General features: G+C 36.0%; 1 protein-coding gene across 4 annotated transcripts in view; it reads left to right on the top strand.

Annotated features, from left to right (window-relative positions):
* The window catches only part of kiaa1549la (KIAA1549-like a), a 77,544-nt gene extending 60,530 nt beyond the window's left edge, over positions 1–17,014 (top strand). For 3 of the 4 annotated variants that reach the window (XM_077710216.1, XM_077710219.1, XM_077710218.1), the window contains 10 exons: positions 2,554–2,678; positions 3,901–4,115; positions 4,493–4,625; positions 6,067–6,308; positions 6,886–7,051; positions 8,605–8,702; positions 13,188–13,333; positions 13,963–14,117; positions 14,197–14,271; positions 15,310–17,014. In XM_077710216.1, the coding sequence (XP_077566342.1) occupies positions 2,554–2,678; positions 3,901–4,115; positions 4,493–4,625; positions 6,067–6,308; positions 6,886–7,051; positions 8,605–8,702; positions 13,188–13,333; positions 13,963–14,117; positions 14,197–14,229 (1,313 nt within the window). In that variant the 3' untranslated portion in view covers positions 14,230–14,271; positions 15,310–17,014. The remainder of the gene's footprint in view (positions 1–2,553; positions 2,679–3,900; positions 4,116–4,492; positions 4,626–6,066; positions 6,309–6,885; positions 7,052–8,604; positions 8,703–13,187; positions 13,334–13,962; positions 14,118–14,196; positions 14,272–15,309) is intronic. The other variant, XM_077710217.1, reaches the window with a different exon arrangement.
* Positions 17,015–21,375: the final 4,361 nt, after the last annotated feature.

Here is a 21,375-nt window from a genome sequence, read left to right on the forward strand (position 1 = left end):
GTCAGCCAGTATGAGGCAGATCACCGCCCAATGTCTTTTCATATTACCTCACCCCTAAGTTAATACACATTTAATTTAATTACACATGAATATATTTGTTTAATATTTTGAAACCAAATGTTCTCAAGACACGCACAGGTACATTAATTGAATAGAATTGAATTGAATGCTTTTATTGTCATTATACAAATACAATGAGATTTCAAAGCTTCCACCACATATCGCACTAATAACAGCAGACAGACAAATAAATCAAGACATAATTAGTCCACGGTAGGTCAGCAGATTAAACTTGTTCTGTCTGAAGTCCAGGATGAGTGCCATGGTTAGTTTTGGAGACAATCAGTGCCAAATCGCACCACCTGCTGAGTTTATGGACGCTATAACAAACAGGCAAACACATAGAAATCAATACATAGTAATGTGAAATAATCACTAAATAGCAATGATAAATAAATAATCACTAAATAGTAATAGATGTTGATGTTTAACCATTTTTATTTTTAAGAGTTTCCTCACTCAAACACATGTAGTAAACACTAAATAGTACTGGTATTTATTTCATATTTATATACACATACATGATGGCAGACAGTTTTACTCCTGCCATTAAATTGTCGGCTCTATAATGTCAGGCAATGAGTCATATGTGTCTGAGTATACCACAACGTTGTCCATCTGGGTCTTCTTGTGATAATGTGCACGCATACAATTAAAGGGACTAAAGGTTTGCTATAAATGATCTTCATGGTTGCTCCAAGAATTTAAATATGCAAATCACATATCACATATCTCTTGGAACTATGATAATTGAGAAAATAATGTGTCAACATGAATGCACAAATTGACCCAGGTAATAGACGCTGCCATTTTGGGACGTGATGTTGATTAATTGCAGGCTGTTTACTGGGTGTAACTTACTCACTGCCTGTCAGGATGTGTGCAAAAGCCACAGGAAGTTGTGGGCTGATTGATTTTGGTTTGTGAGACCAAATAAAATGGCTGATGCCGTGCCTAACTCAGATAGTTCAAGTAAGTCTTTCTTAAGTAGTGTTGGAAAGCCAAAGCAAGCTGTGGTCTGCAGGTAAACAGTTTTAGCCAAGAAGACCACTGGATTTAGTGTCTTCATTGGCCAGCCTAAGCTGTGTTGAAGATGAATAATTGAATTGGTAAAGCAATAAATCAATATAAAAAGTAATAGTTTATCATACTTATAAAATACACCGTTGTACATCAATGACAAATAATTTCATGTTTGTGTGAACTCTTTCAAAATACATAGGCTATAACAGCAACATGTACTGTTAGCACACAGCATGTGAAAACCGATAAACTCCTAAAACAGTTGTAGAAATACCTGCTATGGTATGAATCTGGGATGTAAACTATGGTTGTTTTACTTTTCAACTTTGGCCATCCTGTTGATACAGCAAAGGTGGAACACTGTGGTGGACTGGCAAAACCTTCTTCCGTTTCTTTTGGGTTGGTTTTGCTTTATTTTTAAGTTATGGCAGTAAACAACAAATCTACTCTCCAGAATTCTTGTCTTTTAACAATGTTTTTGTCCATGACAACACATCATAAAAAAATAAAATAAAATAAATATTCAATTGGTTAAACAAGATTCTATTTCCTGGAATGCACTTGATCACAATCTTCTAATCCCTCTAATTAAGTACTAATTCTTGATAGGATCCAGAAACACACTGAGCGGTCTTTTTAAATGAGTTTTCACCGGAGAGTGTAGATTAGGCTAACCACTTTGACAAATTTCTTACTAAAGTGCCATTTGAAATTTGAGGGAAAGCTGGAAAATACCCAAGCCAAACTGTACACTGGATTGGTTGCCACTCAATCAATCACAAGACATACAGACATTTAAATCCATTTACACAATTTACAATCACAATTACAATAAATGAGTGAGAATAGATTTAGGGGTCATTATACAAATAGTAAACAAATAGTCTAAAACTATTAATAAGGCACAGTACTGCAGATCTATAAAAACACATGCCAGTGCGAGTACAACTTATAATGTAATAAGAATTCAAGAAATCGGGACTCTCAAATGAGAATCCCCAAAAGTATTGAATAAATCAGATGATGATCCTTTTCAAAATAAAAAAAACTATTATTTTTCTACTTTTCATCTTTTTTAGATTTTATGAGCAACATATACTATGTCAATGTGTGAGAAATTTGGGGTGGATTCCAAAACATATTCTGAAGACAGAAATAATATGCATAGTAATATAGAAGTAATCAATATGATGCACACAGGCAAAGCCTCAGTACAAAAGCAACTGAGCTAAGCGCACCTAATGCAGCACTGCCTCACCCATTCTGCTCAACCAGATAATGGAACAAAAAAAAAGAAATAACTGAGAAGACATATATGACACAAAGTACACATATATTCTGGTTTTTATGTTATGCTATAACCACTATTAAACATTGACAAATTGAAGCTTGAAAAATGTGCCGACATTCTTTCTGACTGCAATATCAGATGCCTGTAGGGACAGCTCACCTTCATCCTATTCTTCACAGACCCATATGATGACCACACAAGCTCTCTACGGCTCATCACCATCAAACCCATGACAGCTCAGCCAACTTATTCCTACCCTTCAACCTCCTCTCATAGCCAAGACTCTGTGATGCCGAATGGCGAGGTAAGTCCACGCCTACTCTATATGCATGTACGCACACAGACACGTACCTTCTCACTTACTCACCCCCACACTTCCTTCATTTATGTAGGAAAAAACCCAAATCCTGACCCATACACAATCAAATAACATTCCTATTCGATTTTTATGATCTCTCAGGCTAAAGTCTAGTAACTAGAGTCTAGCAACTAGACTATATTTTTAATCATTAGTGCTATTTCATTCAATTTAAAATATTAAATGCTGTAATGTTTCACAACTTGTGATTATTTGACCTGACCTGAACTATCCTGAATCAATTGTATACAGTAAATTCAATGTACCGTATTTTCACGACTATAAGGCGCACTTAAAAGTCTTAAATTTTCTTCAAAACAGACAATGCGCCTTATAATCCAGTGCGCCTTATATATGGAAAAACAAAACCAAAACCGAAAAACCACCACTGTCGGATATTAAAAAAACACAAACGCCTGAACTGAAACAATACTATTAAATATGCAGGTGTCATCTTAGTTTACCAAATCTTCCATCATATAGCTCCTCCCCCACTGCAAGATTTTATACAAAAAAATCCAAAACATCAACAATGGCTGGCTCTAGAGGTGACTGTGTAGTGAGTGCTTCATACCTGGAAGTCAATAGCAATTACCGTATTTTCACGACTATTAGGCGCACTTAAAAATCTTAAATTTTCTCCAAAATAGACAGTGCGCCTTATAATACAGTGCGCCTTATATATGGAAAAAATGTCATTCATTGAGGGTGCGCCTTATAATGCGGTGCGCCTTATAGTCGTGAAAATACGGTAATTGGTGTTATCCTCTCCATTACATTTCAAGCCTCATCCCTTTCTTTGGTTTGTTTGATGTGAGTGAAGCCAGTTTCTGAATGCCCACGCCACTGATCTATCTCCCTTGATGCAATTCATGTAATCTGTCTATTAAGAAACGCCCCAGCATTTTTTTGGAAGGGAAAAAGTCAAAGATGTTTCTTCCAATTACTAAAGCATCCTTATCCTTCATTTGGTACAGTCTTACTCCTGTCTAGATGGAGAAAGCATATGTAAACAAGGCCACTTAACTTTCATTATATTAACGTTACTACATATTTCTACATACAGGCTCTAAGGTAAATTTTCACAAGATCTAAAGTGAAGGCATGTTTGAGGCACATTTTTATTATTATTATAATATTTCTGGTTTGTCAAATATATCATCTGCAGGCCAATCATGGTGGGTTGAAGCAGAAGTCGGATATTGAGCACTACAAGAATAAACTGCGCCAAAAAGGCCGCAGAAAGGGTTACGGAGAATTCTCTCTTTCGGAAGGAGGCTGCCACGGTTATGGTCACAGTCGGCATAGTCGGCATGACAACGGAGTCAAGGAGCCAATGACAGCAGAGGAAAAGAGGGCCTCCTTTGCTGGTTGTCATAAGAGGTAAAGCGGAAATATAGTAAAAAAATATGATATAAAATTGTGAATTCCATCACACATTGCAATGCAAAGTAGCCTAACATTATACCTTACACGTACTATTTTGCATATAGCAAAAACAACAAAAGGCAATAGAATTCAAATTTGATCCAACCGACTTCTCTTGGCAGGATAATGAAGTGAAAAAGGGGGTTAAAAATGTTCATATACTCTAAAGATGAAAAAAATATATTATTATATGATATTATAATTTTAAAAATGAATAATAGTTCTGAAAAATCACCATTAATGTACTTCACTCTTTATTTTGTCTATTATTTTAAAACTTTTTGCAATACACCTATATGTATCTTTTATCCTCCCGCTCAATGTTATGCCAGGTATTCTCACCCACGAGAGCCCACCTACTGGAGCAGGCAGTCCCTCAGCAGCCCTAGCCCAGTGGAGACCGAAATGGACCTTCTGGTTCTTCGAGAAAGAGCCAGAAGAGGCATCCGCAACAACGGCTACGATGTAAGTGTGCAGTATGGGAATAATTCATTACATAAAATCCCAGGTCAAAAAATCGCTGTAAGATATGATGAAACCTCATATTTTGGCGTGAATATCCAATATATAGAACACTGGTGTCAGACTCGGGTTGGTTTGCTGGCTGCGTTAACGTCAACTCGATCGCATGTGGGCCGGACCATTTTAGATATAATATTTAGACTTGTTTTTATAAACGATTAAAAGGGCTGACTTAAAAGCCCTGAATATTCTGTTTTTTATAGATCTAAAACAATTTTATTTTATTTTGCTTTTTTTAATATATTTTTAGGTTTTACAAAATGATTTTTGAACTAAAAACACAAAAAAAAGTTATTAAAAAATGACAATTATTGATTTCAAAGGGGTCAAATCAAGAAATGTAATATACATCTATACTCTTCATTTTAATTTGATCCTAAAACAGAAAGTCAGCACTTATGATTTACTTTCCCGGGCCACACTAAATGATGCGGCAGGCCAGATTTGTCCCCCGTGCCGCCACTTTGACACTTGTGATATAGAATATCTTCCCAGAGCAGTGTATTAATTATCTTTCTTTCTTTTAAATTCACTCTGACTCGAATAATTTATGCCCATACGTACCCGAACACACGCAGGTTAATATATTACTTTTGAACAAATATTAAAATAAAATACCGAAATAAGCAAATAAATAAAGCATAATGTAAAGCAGAGAAGCTATGACTTAACTATAATCAGGCTGAAGCTGACGAAAGGAAGACAGCACCCTTAATGTCCCTCACTCCGTCTGCTCCCCTGCATTAGCTGAACCTAAAAAATTAGTCCTCTCAGGGACAGCGGTCACTACTGTGAGCAGCAATTTAACAGATGGTTTTCTTATATAAATGTAATTAAAAAAAGATGGAGAGAAAAAAATAAAATCATCTTTCACGGATGAGAAGATTTCAATTAATGGAAATAAAAAAAGCTAGAATCTCAGTCGATGCACGTTGATCTTACATTGTGGACAGGTGTTAACATAAGTTAACATGAATATTTACTTTTTGTCAATTCTTTGTACGTGATTGCGAAGACGTTACATTTTCTTTTTACAGTAAAATATGAAAGAAATTTGTGTTGGCTGAGAAGCAGTTTTAGTATGCTCAACAATGCTGTTAATATTGAAATTTTTGTAACATGAAAACAATGGAAGAATCATTTAAATAGAAATAAACCACCCATTGAAAAATAATGGGTTTTTTTTTGTTATTTTTATGTTTTTTAATCTTGGACATAATTATCTTGTTTGTGTTGTTTAATTCTCATTTTTAGTGGAATAACTCTAAGGAAAATTTTGTAATCGAACTAGTTGTATTTTAAAAGTTGTCATAATTAACAAAGAACATTTATTTACTTCTCATTATGAAGAATTACATATATCCTTTCTCATTGCACTTTGCAGGGTGAACAAGAGCCGTTTGAGGAAACCAATGTAGACCGTCTGATGAGCTCTATTGGCTTTGGGGGTGGATCTACTGGCACAGGAAATGGTAGCCTGGGGGTGAAAGCTCACCGCGGTTCTGACTCCTCCACACTGAGTTCTCAGCCATCCATTGACGACGTCTGCACACAAATGCATATGTTGCTTGGCAACGCCTTTAGTCTGGCGCCTGGGGAACATGACCAACCTTCCCCTCTTACTAAGTAAGTTTGCTTTACGTAATTTTTTTCTTACTTTTTTCACAATAATGCAACTTCAAGTTTTACAATATTTTTCTAGTTGAAGAAAAAATACAAGTGCCCTCAAGAGATTTTAACTTTAAATAGAAAAATAAGAAATTCACACAGCAAGCAAAGTATTTGTAACTTATTGTTCGCAATTACAGTGTTCCCTCGGTTATCGCAGTTAATGGGGACCGGGACCACCCGCGATAAGTGAATTTCCACGAAGTAGGGATTCCCCTTCAAAAATGCTTAATTTGAATGTAATTACTAATAATATCTTTTAACATCCCCCCACCCCCCGCCCCCTGTATACAGTACACCATATAGAATACGGGTAGAGTGAAATACATGTTATAACAAAAAAAAACAGTAAAATATGTTGTCTCAATGTAATATATGTATTTTTTTATTTTTTTTCACAAAAAAATCTGCAAAGCTCTGATTCCGCGGTGACTGAACCGCGAAGTAGCAAGGGAACACTGTAATATGCAGGAGAATAGTTGGAAAGCAACACGATTGCTGGTATATTCACTATATTAACCTCTGTTACACTTAGACGCCACCATCACCACCACCACGTCCACAGCGCCTATAACCCATCTCACACCAGTCACTACAGTGATGGAGTGACAAGCGCCCCTGGAACCATGAACCATCCCTGTGGAAATAGACAAAGGAGCCTTGGCTATGAGGATCTGCACCAGTGCAGCTTGCCGAAACCAGTGAGAACATACTACAAACTTCATTGTGGCAGGGGTCTCCAGTTTGATCATTTGATATTCAAATTTCTCACAGCATATATTGTAAGAGTATTCAGTCATTCATTTTCTGAACCGCTTTATCCTCACTAGGGTTGCAGGGAGTGCTGGAGCCTATCCCAGCTGACTTTGGGCCAGAGGTTTTGCCCGAATCGGTCGCCAGCCAATCGCAGGGCACGAGAAGACGGAAAACCATTCATGCTCCGACTCATACTTAGGGGGAATTAAGTGTCCCATCAGCGTACCATGCATGTTTTTTGGAAAGCAGAGTACCCAGATAAAACCTACCTAGGCCCTGGGAGACAATGCAAACTCCACATAGGTGGACCAACCTGGATTTGAACCCAAGACCCTGAGAGCTGTGAGGCAGGCATGCTAACCACTCAAGCCGCCGGGCCACCCCTATATTGTGTAGTATTACTCATAATAGTACAAATACAAAATGCTATACTTTTGGATTGCACGCCTCAAAAAAACTAAAATTGTTCATGCCCTGGAGTATTCACTTTACTTAAACTGCATAGAGATCATATATGCCGTGGCTAAAATACCTAATGAAAAAGAATATTCCCTCTTTTGATGCAATGGTATAATTTTTCTTGACACTATTCATATTCTCTTAAGCGGTAGTTCTAAATTTCAACTATGTTGAAGATTTAACTTAATTGAGTACTACACCAATCTTGGAAAATACCATTTTAATAAACATTTCATTTAATTCAATATCAGTTTAAGTCAAACACTGAACACAAAATTAAATCTTTATTTATATTGTTTAGTACAAAAGTGAGTATACACCCTTAACCAAAGCTATTCTTTATGCCCTCCATGACATTTATCAAGTCTTGGAATATGTTTCTCAAAGATTACAATGTCTTGTAAAAATATGTTTTCATTCTTGAGAATGACCTATTTTAAAGTTTTGTCATTGCATGAAGAAGAATTAAAGCAACCTTTGGAATATATATTTTTTAGAGTGGCAGCCCAGTGAAGCGAGTGGTTAGTGCGTCGGCCTCACAGCTCTGGGGTTCTGCGCTCAAGCCCAAAGCAGTCCACCAGCGTGGAGTTCACATCTTCTCCTCGGGCCTACGTGGGTTTTCTCTGGGTACTCTGGTTTCCTCCCACATTCCAAAAACATGCATTGTAGTCTGATTGGACACTCTAAATTGCCCCTAGGTATGGGTGTGAATATGCATGGTTGTCCGTCTCTTTGTGCCCTTCAATCGGCTGGCCACCGATTCCGGATGTCCCCTGCCTCTGTCCTGGATACAGCTGGGATAGGCTTCAGCACATCCCGCGACCCTAATGAGGATAAAGTGGTTCGGAAAATGAGATGAGATGAAATTCTGTATAGTAAATTTGCACCACGTACCCTGCTTGAGTTTTGGGATTTGTCTTGCTCTTATGATAAAGCTATAATCTATCGACATAGCCCTAAGTCACATTTCATACATTTTTAAAAAGCATAGGAGAATGTGTAATAGTCACAACAAATAATTATACTTTCATATTTTCAGGGTTTCCGGTTCACTCAACTCCCTGATATGGGCATTGGGTCTCCCACACCACTGGTACCCTCAAGACCTGGACCTCCTCCTGGACTTTCTCTGAGACGGTAGTACTACATGTGCAATATGCAGTTATATTTGGACTATAGCAATCAGTCAGGTCTTTTTTTTAATCTTTTTTTTTTTTTTTACAATACGTCAGTTGCGCTTTTTCATTTAAAAGAAAAATGGTCCGCCTGGTATTATCCCTCAGACACTATGATAACGCCTGCATAGTCAATCATATGGTGTCTTAAAAACGCAGAAAAGATAACCTATTTCACACAAAGCGCTGCTTTTGACGGATATAAAGTGAAGCCTGTGGAAAGCTCTGCTAGTTTTTTATATTGTACCGATATACTACAGAAACCGGAATATGATCGTGTTAGTTTGATTTTAGATATATGAAAAAATAAGGAATAAGAGATAACAAAATGAATTACTAAGCCATTAAAATAAATGAATAATGCAAAGACATTTGCCAATTGGTAAACAAAATACTAAATCAACAAAGACTAACTTTAAGTATTAAAATTAAAATATTTAATTTATTTTGGAACTCAAAGAAGATAACAATGCTAATGTCCGCCAAAGCCGATAGTAATATTCAACTCTTCCGCACGTTTCGCTCTCTCTCTCTTGACACTCACATGGTGTGTTCAAGGGCAGCATGCAAAAGACAACCTCAACATGAGGATCTGATTCTTACAATACACACACGTAAACACACAACAAGTACAACTGGTTGTCTGTTCATGTGTGTGCCCTATGATTCACTGGACACCAGTTTAGGATGTTTCACCCTTTCAACTGGGATAGGCTGCAGCTACCCGCGAGCCTGAACCTCCCACCACAGCTTCTTTGAGGGCATGGAAGCAAATAGGTTACATTTTTAGCAAGTGTCATTAATATTTAATATTATATTATTCTGGCAACCAAGTGTTGAGTACGTTGGTCTTACAGTTCTGGGGGGTTTCGAGGGTCCGATCCCAGGGGGATGCTCACTGTGTGGAGTTTGCATGTTCTTCCTAATCTTGCGTGGGTTTTCTTATGGGTTTTCTGGTTTTCTCCCACATTCCAAAAAATATGCATGGTGGTCCAGTTGAACACTCTAAATTGCTCCTAGGTACGTGAGCGTGAACGGTTGTCCGTCTCCTGGTGCCCTGCGATTGGCTGGCCACCAATTCAAGGTGTCCCCTGCCCGGTGCCCGAAGTCAGCAGGGATAAGCTCCTGCTCCACCCACGACCCTTGTCAGGATAAAGCGGTTCAGAAAATGAATGAATGACTGAAATATTTTGGATGAGCTCCTGACCCTTGTGACTATAAGTAGTTCAAAAATTTAATGAATAAGGAATGAATGGATTTTGGGTATTATTTTTTTTTTTGTTTTTTACTTCTATATCCCTATTTATTTAATAATACAAAAATATATATTTTGTAAAAACATGCATTCAGGGTGGCCCAGTGGAGCGAGTAGTTAGTGTCTGGTCCTCACATCTCTGGGGTGTTCAGTTCAAATCCTGGTCATGTCCGTCTGTTCAGAAAATGAGATGAGATGAGAACATTCATTTAATCATCCTACCATGCATATGTTTTGGAATGTGGGAGGAAACCGAAGTACCGTATTTTCACGACTTTAAGGCGCACTTAAAAGTCTTAAATTTTCTCCAAAATAGACAGCGCGCCCTATAATCCAGTGCGCCTTATATATGGAAAAAACTGAAAACCAAAAACGAAAAACCACCACTGTTGGATATTAAAAAAACACAAATGCCTGAACTGAAACAATACTGTTAAATATGCAGATGCCCTCTTAGTTGAGAAAATCTTTCATCATATAGCTCCTCCTCCACTGCAAGATTTTATACAAAAAATATCCAAAACATCAACAATGGCTGGCTCTAGAGGTGCCTGTGTAGTGAGTGCTTCATACCTGGAAGTCAATAGCAATTACCGTATTTTCACGACTATAATGCGCACCTAAAAGTAGTCTTAAATTTTCTCCAAAATAGACAGTGCGGCTTATAATACAGTGCGCCTTATATGTGGAAAAAATGTCATTCATTCAGGGTACGCCTTATAATGCGGTGCGCCTTATAGTCGTGAAAATACGGTACCTTGAGGAAACCCATGTAAGCCCGTCCGAGGAGAACATGAAAACTCCACAACAATGGACCAATCTGGATTTGAACCCAGGACACCAGAGCTGTGAGGCCAACACGCTAACTACGCATCTGCCGGGTTACCTTTGTAACTCTGTAAAATGTAACAATACAATTTATTTATTTATTTATTTATTAAACATTGCAGGCATCGCATTTAATTACATGCTAATAGTTGTGTGCTAATTTTGACGTGTGCAGCGAGTTGGAGCCACGTGCTGAGAAGCAGGTTGACAGAGGAGCGAGGGTGCATTAACGTCATCTTTAATAACATAGACATGTTCACATAAATTAAACCTTAAATACCAAAGCTAGGGGAAAGTAACAAAGCAGCTATTTGAACACAAAAATCAAACTCACGAGGAGAACACAAAGGGACAGGAGAAGAAATGAGCATACGGGAAGAGAAGTAAGATGGCGTGATCAGGCAAAAACAGAACAGATGATCCGACCAGGGGCTAACAAATGAGTTCATGTAGACAGACTGGGGTAACACAAGATTCAGCGAGCTGAAGAGACAGGAATAAAGGTGAAATCAATGGGTAATCAAATGGACATGTCGCAAAGGGAAAAAAAATCCATTGAATTCATTCATTCAATATCCGAACTGCTTATCCTCACAAGGACCGTGGGGGGTGCTGGAGACTATCCCAAACTAACCATGGGCACTAGGCGGGGAATCGTTGGTCAACCAATCGCAGGGTACAAGGAGAATATTTTCCTTATTAAAAGTATATCCCAATTGACTATGGGATCAAGTTGGAAATCTTTCCCAGCCAATGATGTGCTCAAGCCTCTCTTGATCTTTTAAAATGGCTATAAAAATATTAAAATTAAACAAAGGATTAATCATTTTCATATCCTCACATAGACTACTGGCACAAAGAATGTGGCATGAATTGAAATTTTGAATTTAGTGTAATCATTCCTTCGCATCAACAGAGAGTTTGTGTAAAAAAGTGCTTGAGAAGAGTGGAAAGATGGGGTAGAATATTAAGAAGAGTGGCATTTGAATACATTCCCAATTCACCCTTTCCCCACAATCCTATCTACCTATCTCCATCTTGAATTAGTCTGTATCACTTGAAGAAACAGCTTCTTTGCTCAAATCCTACGCTGCAAGGCTTTTTGGTGAACACGCGACCTACCTTTTGCAGCACTTGCACTGAACACATGCTGCCATCTGGTGGAACAAAGCTGTAGTGCCTTTAAAGTTGCATTCATTTTTTGTTGCCTTAAGTTTTCCTGGATTTGTTTTCAAAAACAGTCGTACTTTTACATCACAAATATTAGGCTGGAAGTCAAATAGCAGAGTTAGTACAGCACAATTGTATTGCCGGATCCCCTACTTCTTGCTTAATATTCCATTTGATAACCACTTCACGAACATAATGGCAGGGTCAGGAATTAAGAGAAGGGAAATTACAGTGGGGAAAAAAAATAATTTAATACAGTGCTGCTTCATATACGTAATCGATTAAGTTAGTTAAACTCATATAGGGATCATGAATATATTTAACATTTCTTCTGAGACATGTTCGAGTTAGATTTTTTTTAATAGGGGACACATATTAATGAACATATTTATATTTATGTTAACAAACATGTAAATATGTAAGATTGGTGCTGAGGGCTAATTCCTATCTTTAGTCCCTTGTGTAGGTTGAAGATAAACAATGACACATACTAGACACACACACACACATGTACACACACACACACACACACACACACACACACAGATGCACACATACACACACACACACATACACACACATACACACACATACATTCACATACACACACATACACACACATACACACATACACACATACACACAGCACATTTTAGAAATGAAACTCCTAAATATGAAAGAATGTGAAATGTTTCTGGGAATCAGTAGCCAGCCAATCACAGGGCATAAGGGGTCAGAGGTCAAATGTTCACTCTTCCACGTATACCTAAGGGCAATTTAGAGTGCTCAACCAGCCTGCCCTGCTTGTTTTTGGGATGTGGAAGGAAAATTTCCATAAGCCCAGGGAGAACATGCAACCTCTACACAGTGAGGACCAACCTGGGGTCGAACCCTTAACTCCTAGAACTCTGAGTCCGGCCCTCTAACCACCCGACTGCCGTGTCGGGTCATTTTTAATGAACTCAATATTTGGGTAGCACAAATTTTGCATAAATTACTCCGTCACTGTGCCCTGGCCTTGAACCTGTGACTCAATATACTCTAGTTGTGATGGAAGCTCAGGTGCTTGTCTGTATCACATTTGGATTGGCTTGTCTTGCTTAAAAGCTTTTAAGGGGTGTATATTTCACAATATCACCTTTAGCTCACCTGACTAACCAACAGCTAACACCCTTCACTGTTTTTGATTTCCAGTTCTACTCCCGATGTTAGTCTGAAACCTCGAGTTTCTGAGGCCTCTGATCTGCAAGACCAACAGCACAACGGCGCACCCTACTTGCCGCTAACTAGGACCACGTTCCCTGCTGTTACTGTTGACCAGTCCATCAGCACCTACTCAGGTAAGATAAAAATCAATAATAAACAACAGAATTTTCAGATTTGTGAACTTACTGACTTGTTACTTTGCATCAAATTTGGAATTCAGTTGTTACAAAAGGCAGGAAATAGCTGCAATTTGGTTAGTGTCTTGGAAAGAAAACAATATCTGAGTAACATATGCACTTGAACATATCAGTCTTTGCTATGTTTGGACTCTTCTGAGGCAACTTTTTTTTATAGTTTTGTAGTTTTCTGAAAGCCTGTTATGTTAACAAATGCCTAATTAGCCTGTTATTCCCCATTTTACCACTGTTACTTTAAAACATGTTTGTTCTTCCCTCTCAAAAAAAATGAGACTGATACAACAGTGCGACTTAAACACTATTTCTTCACAGTTAAGAGTCCGAAAAATACGCTAGTTGGTTTAATCTTTAATGTTAATTTGGCAAAATCAAATAACTTTGACTTGTATTCAATTGTATCTGTAATATATGTAAAATACGGAATATATTTCTTCTTGCTATGTCACAGTTATTTGTATAACAATATAAATTGCTGTAAAAATACATGAAAATGACCCAGAAAATGTCTAGCAATCCAGAAAGTGGGCTCATTCAACAATTAATTCTGTGTTTATTTTTGCCTAAAGGAAACCCAATAACAGCAGTGTATGCTATATCAGCAAACCACCCAGGTTATTCAGACTACTTCGTCATGTCCCCACCATCTTCGTATCGCAGTCCATCTTGGATGTCCTACCCGCCTGAGCCAGAAGATCTTCCACAGCAATGGAATGACCCACCTGTGAGAGACACATTTTTGCTGCATAATATGTGCTTATTTGTGGACGAGTATATGATTCGGTCCATTTACCTTTTTCCAGCAGAGCTCACGACACCTTGAAACCATCTGCTGAAGCTATCCTTCCCAACCTCATGTGGAAACAATAAGTAGCTCTGTAAGTATAATCATGTCATGCTACACCAAGACATATTCATAACTTAGTTGTGCGATGTTATTGTCCCGCCCCTCCTATTTTTTAATGCTTAATGGCATTTTTGGTTTATTTATTTAATGCAACTATCAGTTCACATTGATTGCCTATTTTGGTGATGCTATATCCAAATGGTTAATATAATACTGATGCATTAATATCTTAATTCTGTTAAAAAATATGTTAGATTATGAATTAAATACTACCTTAATTCCTAAAATAACATGGCTATTAAATATATCTTAACTATACTCGAATATACATAATTGCAATGTTGCATGGTTATCTTTTAGTACAAAATAGGCAAACTATGGCCCGCGGGCCACATCCGGCCCGGAAGGGGTTTTAATCCAGCCCGCCGATGTTGTCCAAATAATTTTTTATTTTTTTCCCCAAGATGGCGCCGTCACGCGGAAGCCAATGGCAGTAGCTCTGTCCACTCTTCTTTGTTTTTTTGTGTTTTACAGCCACTCTATCTTTTTTTTAATTACATTTTAATGTTTCTTAATACATTCCTTTTTATTTTACTTTGCACTTTATAGTTTTTACTTAAATGATGAGTGATGAGTATGTTAATACTTTAGTCCTTTTTTTCTGTTTATGTTTCATATGTACTGTTAACGGATGCAGTTTTTTATATGTATCGTATCTTGTGCTGACCCGGCCCATCTGACAAATTTTTAAAGTCAATGTGGCCCCCAGTAAAATTATTTTACCCACTGTGATGAATAATACTTTCGTGCCTATTAGACCTACTTGAATGATGAGTGATGAGTATGTTAATACTTTAGTCCTTTTTTTCTGTTTATGTGTCTTATGTACTGTTAACGGATGCAGTTTTTTATATGTATCGTATCTTGTGCTGACCCAGCCCATTTGTCAATTTTTTAAAGTCAATGTGAATAATACTTTCGTGCCTATTAGACCTCCAACAAAACCCTTTTTATCCCCTGAGAATAATGACAGAAAACATGATTTACATCTTTGCTGTCTGGTCTGCAGGTGTCTTTATGGGTGGAAATCCGGCCTCCAATCTTTATGGATTCTGTCTGGAGAAAATGTGTTTTTCACCTGTGGACCCCCATCCACCACATGAACTATGTCCCATACTTCCCTTTCTCCATTTACCCAGTTCGGCTGGCTGGACATACAGTCCAGAGGGCTTTATTATCCCGCCTTTGCTGAAACCAATCCTCCCATATGCCTCCTCACTTGGTCACAGATTTACAGCCATGTTTCTCTGCTCTCTGAACCCTTAACCTGATAGGGTAAAGCGTGAGTCACTACTGATTTAACCTGTGTGCTGAACACTGTACAGCAAAAATCCCCTCACACAATTTCATGGAGTGTGAATGGTGTGATGCAGTGCCTCTCTTACAACAACGTAGTGGTGACCAACTACAGTCAAATGGTAACTGTTAACTGCCTCACACGAACACAGCACAATCATGCTGCCACATTATCAGTCGTTGACCGAAAAATACCAGTTAGTTTATTCAACAATTAAACAACCGGCTGGGCGATCCTGGGCTCGAGGTCGCCATCCCACATTAAGCGTAGGGACTGTGGCGGATTAAAATTCATGTTTTTTTTTCTTTTTCTTTTCTTTCTTTCTTTTTTAAATTTAAGTCCAAATGTCTTTGTGAACCCTTTGACGCTGGTTATTGTGTATTTTAATCCCAAATGAAAGAAATCAAAAGAAAAATAGAGGGATAAAAAAAAAAGAATTGTCTTGATCTGTCTCAATTTTTTGGTTTTAGATTTGTGCTTTTGTCCTTACATTTGTGCATTGATTATTGTAAAAAAATGTGACTTTTTATTCACTTGCTGTATTTCAAGGCAAAAAAAAAAATCCTAAAAACAGAAAACGGAAGCTTTGTGGTCCACATTTCTGTACTTCATTCCTGAGTGAACAATGATATCATAAAATTACTCACAATGCTCTATCTGTTAATGAATTTTCTCTGTTAAAACTAGATGACCCTGGTTGCAAAGTCAAAACTTGTTCACACGTCGTTTCACTTGTATGGTGACGGATGTTCTATTTAACATTTTTCCATATAAGTCAGCTTTGAAGTTAAGACTTGCCACCATTATTATGGAAAGGAGGTAAATGCTAATTTACTTGAATTGTCTACTGTGTAAGGACGTTTGATTGATTTTTTTTTTTGGCCTATTTCATTATTTGAGTGAACTAGATGGTGGCATATTAAGTCTAAGGTACACTAAAAGGTGTACTACTGCAGTGCAAGTCACTTTCTGTTGCTAGGCAAGTTGTAAGTGTACCATTTTAATGTACTCTTGTATAAAGCAGATTATCTATTGAAGAGATTTATGCAAATTGTGTTGAGGATTTTTTCTTTTGTTGGCATTTTTCTAATCATTTGGTTCACAACATTTATGGTGGACTTGTTATGAAACTCCTTGACTTTGTAAAGGATCTACCCCCTACAACTTCTCATCCTAGTGTTTAGTCAATCTTTACTCAAAAGACCGAATTATATTATATTGTGAAAAAATTATGATGATGCACAAGATATTGAGTTCTGTCTGGCAATTTAGGGTTGTAATGTCTCCCTTTCTTCATTTTTTTATGTTCAGACAAAACTAATATAGCCATACAAGTCAACATAGTGCAATCATTTGTACAAGAATGTCACAGTCTAAATATTGACTATTATTGTCTCAAAAGGAGAGTTCTGAGTACTGCATACCTGTCAACCTCGAACCATTTGTGATCTTACCAAATTTTGTTTTCGCCCTTACATATATGTATAAATACATGGAAAATCTTACCACTTTACTTTTTTGTAAAAAATCACGAACAACAAGTGAAAATGAAAGTAAACATAAACAAGGGAACAGGAAACGGAAATCACATGGTGAAAGTGTTACAAAACGAAATGTTTATCATGATCTTTTTTTTTTAGCCAATCAGAGGCGCCGGTACATATATCACTTGGCAGACATGCGTTTCCGGGAAGAAACAATGGCGGATGGTGAAAAATGGCTAGAAAGTGCCTTAATTTATTTTTTTTTCTCAAAATCACCGTTTAGCGTACCATTTTCATGTGTACAGCGTACCAATATAAAAATGGGCTTTCAGTTGTACCAATTACGGCGAGAACGTACCAGTTGACAGGTATGGTACTGCAAAGAACTTCTAATCAGCCAGATGGTTACCAAAGGAGATAATAGCCATAGATTTACCATGGTAAAATAAAGCAGCCAATATGTACAATATTCTTTTCTCATATAATAGAATACCAGAAGAGCATGTGTAGTACCAGATAGTGAGTTACAAGGCAAGGATAAAACATTTCCACTGGAGAGAGGTAGAATAGAAGCAAATTTATTAAATAGTTCAACATGCAATTAGCACTTTAAAAAAAAACTGGCAGAATCAATGCAAAAAATGCTATTGTATAGCATTTAGTTTCTAAAGGAAATTTCATTATGTACAGTTAGTCCAAAATTAGATGCACAACCGTAGCCTATGGCCTATAGTATTGATTATCTGAACTCATAAAGTCATAAAATATTCTTTTTTTTTTACAATGTAAATCTCAACACCCAAAAATTTTCGATATATATTAATCATAATTCCGGTCAAATGACGTGATGATTTAAACCTAGTTATATGTCATGAAAAAGGTAGAATATTACATTTTTGGTCTTTGCTTGATTATTGCAGTATAAAATCAGGGTGTGTCTTGGTGCATTATGACTGATGATTTATTTTTTCTTACTGAATTATCAAATTAGCAGTTAAGAATGAATACAAAGGTTCACAAATTGAATATAAAGCCAGTTATTTTATAATACAAGTTGAAAAAATATTCCTTTACCATTTCATTGTTCATTTTATTCTGATTCAAGTTACAAAGGTGTGTGGGTGGTCTTTTCAAAGCAAGTATATACGAAAGAGAATTGATGCTATGCTGTGTTGAACTGATGTGCAATGTACGTGGTTTCGACGGGTTGGGGCAAGATGTAATAATTTAAGATGGACTTTGGGATTAACCGATTGTCAATAGTTTTGTCAAGATTTTGTTTCTTCTCCTTTTTTTATGTGACATTTTGTCACACTGCTGTTAATGTCACAGTGACTTAGAATGCTGTTGGATGTAGTTATAAAGAAAAGTTTTGGTCAATTGAAACAATAAAGATGACTTAATTATATATTTTGTTGAATTCATGGGTAGATTTCACCTCCACAATTGACTTTAGCAAACCACTAGATGGTAGCATTTTCAAATAAAAAGGTTATATATATATATATATATATATATATATATATATATATATATATATATATATATATATATATATATATATATATATATATATATATATATATATATATATATATATATATATATATATATATATATATATATATATATATATATATATATATATATATATATATATATATATATATATATATATATATATATATATATATATATATATATATATATATATATATATATATATATATATATATATATATATATATATATATATATATATATATATATATATATATATATATATATATATATATATATATATATATATATATATATATATATATATATATATATATATATATATATATATATATATATATATATATATATATATATATATATATATATATATATATATATATATATATATATATATATTTGCTGAAGAGGTTGGTAAGAGAAAAAACACTGTGATCCCAGAAAATATTAATTAAAAAAATACAATTTAAATGAAAATTAAAGAAAATGAACCAATGAAAAACAGATATTAGGGTGTTTTGAATCACTGATAGAATGTCTATTGTAATAGTTTTTCCTTTGATGATGTTGGCAGGCAGGCAGGCTCAGCATTTCTCTTGCAAATCAAAAGCAGTTCAAAAAGAATGAAACACATTTTTTTATTTGCATGAATGTCATTTTATTTAGAAGTCTCCTGTCATCACAAACCACAGCTGGCTGAAAATAACATCTACCTTAACGTCCTAGGCGGAAATACACACTTTCTATAGTGAGATGAAGCAAGCAAACTGCAGTTCATGGCTTTTTGTCTTCTCGGATTCTGGATCATTGTTTATTTCGAAAAGAAAAAGCAGAATTCCTCAATATTCATTCATTTTCAACACAGCTTGTTCCTCTCAGACAGCCAGAGTGTTGACGTTTATCCTAGCTGACCCTAGGGAAATGGGAGACTATCTTCTAAAACAGTTAGTTGGCAGTCAGTTGTAGAAAGTTCAAGAAACTTTCTTGAAATGTGCAAAAAATATGTATATGTGTACAATCTGTCATAGCATCACCCAGGGCAACACTGTCCTATGTTTCCTCACGTTAAGAAAAAAATGTAGATGTCATTTACCCAATGTTTTGACAGCGTTAGCTATTGCATCTGACAGTAACAGACTTTCCTCTGACTTAGGTCTACTATACAACCATATTTTTGTTGTTGTTTGAGATTTTAGTACTAAATGTTTTGAAAATTTTAAAACCGTTGTTATAAATGCAGGAAGTATATAGTTTGGAGCATGAGGTTTTATAAGGTAGTTTATATGTTGAGTGTCCCCAAGCATAAATGCATATTTAAGACAGTGAGTGGCACATAATGGAAATCTTGCCTTGAAATGTGTTAGCAATAGTAATAATAAACAAATTCTCCCAAACTAGAAATATTATTTCACAAGTCGTGGAAAGCAACATAATTTCCATACGTATTAGAGATATGGGGTCTATGGCATTTACATTTTGCCGGAAATTATATGCCTTTAAGCAATTGGAATGAATCAGCGCTAGACCCTTGTGAGGATAAGCAGGTCGGAAAATAAATGAATAACCTTGAACAACATCTGCGTCAAATATGTGCATCACAATGTGGTCGATGGAAGTCGCCTTTGGGAAGAGGAAACAGCTGGGAATTAAACATGGGGTGGGGGGGTCGTAATGGTATCCAGTCGTGGATTTATGATCACGAATTGGGCCATTTTAGTGTGTGTGGGTGCTAGAAAAGTTAACATGAACAAACACTCAAGCGTTTTAGAGTGAACAAAAATGTTTAGTGAGAAAATGATTCCTTTGGAGATTGTAAAGTGAATTACTCTAGGCTACTGTAATCATTTTCTGAAATCGTTTTTCCTTTCTCTTAACAATATGAAATCTGTGTCCCTTCATCCTCACTTGACTTTAGGTCCTATAGAAATTAGCTTTTCACTTCCATTTATGCCTTTTTAATCCTATCATTTTCTACTTTCTACCCATCTATATAATCTTCATATCCTTACTAGAGAGAACCCATCTATATCTGTGTCATCTCCGACCTTATATTGGCAAGTAAGAAGAATTATAATCTGCCCCATTTATATATATATATATATATATATATATATATATATATATATATATATATATATATATATATATATATATATATATATATATATATATATATATATATATATATATATATATATATATATATATATATATATATATATATATATATATATATATATAAATAATGTGGCATTTTTATTTAATACACTATAAATTCTTACCTTGTTTAAGATGACCAAACATGTGAATATCATAACAATATAAAGCAATTAAGCTTATAATTGTTACGGTTTCACATGGTATGTGGAGTGAGACCCAAATGCAGGAAGTAGCCAGACACGGGGATTGAGGGTTCACTAACATAACGTTAATAAATAGGACTTACTCCCAAAAACAATACGTATAGCCTTATATAGAAAAACTATGGAAAGTGACAAACTAAAATCTAAGACAAATGAACCAAACCTTACATGGAAAACACTGGGAAAATATGGAGCACTGGATGAAGAACTGGTACAAGACTCAACAGGGCAGGGTTGAAACAGGCATGAACAGCAAACGACCCAACAGGGACAGACAAATACACAGGGTTTAAATAGACAGACAAAAAACAAGAACAGAACATGGGTCACATGAGAAGTGACACCAAAGGCGGGGAAAGTGAACTCAATGGGCAATCAGAAGGACAGGTCATATAGGGGAAAACCCCCCA

The sequence above is a fragment of the Stigmatopora nigra genome, chromosome 2 (genome assembly GCF_051989575.1).
Source record: "Stigmatopora nigra isolate UIUO_SnigA chromosome 2, RoL_Snig_1.1, whole genome shotgun sequence".
Taxonomy (NCBI): Eukaryota; Metazoa; Chordata; class Actinopteri; order Syngnathiformes; family Syngnathidae; genus Stigmatopora; species Stigmatopora nigra.